This window comes from Xenopus laevis, chromosome 8L, assembly GCF_017654675.1.
Source record: "Xenopus laevis strain J_2021 chromosome 8L, Xenopus_laevis_v10.1, whole genome shotgun sequence".
Classification (NCBI taxonomy): Eukaryota; Metazoa; Chordata; class Amphibia; order Anura; family Pipidae; genus Xenopus; species Xenopus laevis.
Window position 1 is genome coordinate 113,761,403 of NC_054385.1, and position 2,602 is coordinate 113,764,004.

Consider the following 2,602-nt stretch of genomic DNA (forward strand, 5'->3'; position numbering starts at 1 on the left):
ATCCTTCGATCAAAAAATCTCATGCAAGCCTATGGGGACCTTCCCCATAGGCTAACATTGACTTCGGTAGCTTTTAGCTGCTGAAGTAGGGGGTCGAATTTTTTTTTAAAGAGACAGTACTTCGACTATCGAATGGTCAAATATCGAACGATTTTTAGTTCGAATCGTTCGATAGTCGTAGTCGAAGGTCGAAGTAGCCCATTCGATGGTCGAAGTAGCCAAAAAAACACTTCGAAATTCGAAGTTTTTTTAATTCGAATCCTTCATTCGAGCTTAGTAAATCTGCCCCATAGCCTCTATTCTTTAAAACGTTCCCATCTTATACTCCAACAGACACCAAGGATTATACAACCTTTGAAATTTGCTTAAGCTTAAAGTTGTGAAACACCTGGGTCAGCTAAGTTATCCTTTTTAGAAAATTTCATGGATCTTTACCATCCAACATTAATTTGTAGAAAACAAAATAAAACACTTATTCTTCATTACTACATCAAACATGCATTATATATAAAACATGTATACATAAAATAATAGCAGGTTATATTATATAAAATAGAAACAATTATATGTTATTATTAAACCTAAATATTCTTATGCTTAATTATTCATTTATTTAAAAATCCGACATATTGAGATACTAAAATCTATATAGTATTGATATGGGTATATTTGATTTATGTGAGAGTATGGAGAGGTCAGTGTGAGTGCGCGTATGTATGAAGGCTGGGTTTCTTGTGAGGGATTGAACTTGAGGGACTTTGGTCTTTTTTTAACTATGTAACTATATGTAACTACTGTATGTTTGTGATCTGATCATTCTAATGCAGTTACAGTTTTTCCTCCTCTTTTAGACATGGAGAACTGCATAAGATGTCAAGAAGATGAGTGGTCTAATGTGAATAGAAATAAATGCATTAAGAAAACCATTGACTTTCTGTCTTACAATGAACCTCTGGGTTTCAGTTTAGTAACTTTAGCAATTCTTTTATCTATCGCAACATCTCTAGTCCTTGGAATCTTTATCAAGAACAGACAAAGCCAGATTGTGAAAGCCAATAACCAGGAACTTAGTTACAGTCTTCTCCTGACACTTATACTATCATTTCTCTGCACTTTACTCTTTATAGGACGACCCATGAAGGTGACCTGTTTGCTAAGACAAGTTACCTTTACAATCATCTTTACCATTAGCATCTCATCTGTTTTAGGGAAAACTATGACTGTACTTATTGCCTTCCATGCAATATCCCCTGGAAGTATGTTGAAGATCTGGGTTGGAAAAAGAGTTCCAAGATGTCTTGTTATTTTTTTCTCATTGGGAGAGATTATCATTTGCACTGTATGGGTATTACACTGCCCACCATTCCCTGATTATGATGCTAGATCTCAAACATCTGTGATGACGTTGCGGTGTAATGAATGTTCTGCTGTGACATTCTACATTGCAGTAGGATACATTGGAATGCTAGCCTCTGTAAGCTTCTTTACAGCTTATCTTGCCCGCAGGTTACCTGATATATACAATGAAGCCTTACACATCACCTTTAGCATGTTGGTGTTCTGCTGTGTGTGGATCACTTTTATACCAACATATATAAGCTCCAAAGGCAAATACATGGTGGCAGTAGAGATATTTGCTATTCTTTCTTCCAGCTCTGGGTTATTGGGATGTATATTTCTACCCAAATGTTACATCATCCTTTTAAAACCCAAAAGGAATGGCAAGGGGAAAACAGCTTCTAAAAAAAATAAACCAATGTTGTTCACCTTTTGCTGAAAGCACTGTAAGCTGTAGCTTTATATTTTATCATTTCCCTTTCTGTTTATAAAGTGGTAGCATACTCATCAATATTTCAAGCAACATATGTATTGGCATATTTAATGTTCATTTTACACATGAATGATTCTTCCTATCCACTTTCTGTTCCCCATCTCTTTAAGATTGGTTGTATTCTTGGGAACACTGTGCGCAATATATGTGTTTATATGTAGTAAAGAATAAAATACTTTTCCCATGTTGATCTAATGCAGGGATCCCCAACAGTGGCTCATGAGCAACATGTTGCTCACCAACCCATTGGATGTTGCTACCATCGGCCTCAAAGCAGGTGATTATTTTTAAATACTTGGTTTAAATGAAAGGTTTAGTTTCATAAAAATATGTTTACTGCCGAACAGTCTCCGGTTGTCTACAAGTTCACATAGAAGCTACCAATACCCAATTATTTGGAGGCCCCAGGAACTTTGGAACACTTGAATGTGGCTCATGGGTAAAAAAGGTTGGGGACCCCTTTTTTAATACAGTGCATTCTATGTAGTTTATACAATGCGTTCTATGTAGTTTATACTATTGAAATAAAATCTCTGTTTTATTTATTGTGCAGTTACCTCACACTGACATAAGTTTTACTCAAACACCAAACATATAAACGCTTCCCATGATTTCTAATATTCAAACTCAATTATAAAACATTTAGAATTTCAATATATTTCATATATTTGCCAATGAATACCTATAAAACAGGGACAGAATAAAAACAAATATTACATAAACAATATTCAATATTTCACCCAGAATCTCAGTTCATATATGTTATTAGTC

At 34.9% G+C, this 2,602-nt stretch overlaps 1 protein-coding gene across 1 annotated transcript; it reads left to right on the top strand.

Moving 5' to 3' along the window:
• The first annotated feature begins 630 nt into the window (after window positions 1-630).
• LOC108698993 (vomeronasal type-2 receptor 26) lies at window positions 631-2,008 on the top strand. Its single transcript, XM_018230851.2, has one exon. The coding sequence runs from the start codon at window positions 854-856 to the stop codon at window positions 1,775-1,777; it is 924 nt and encodes a 307-aa protein (XP_018086340.2). The 5' UTR covers window positions 631-853; the 3' UTR covers window positions 1,778-2,008.
• The last annotated feature ends 594 nt before the right edge of the window (window positions 2,009-2,602 follow it).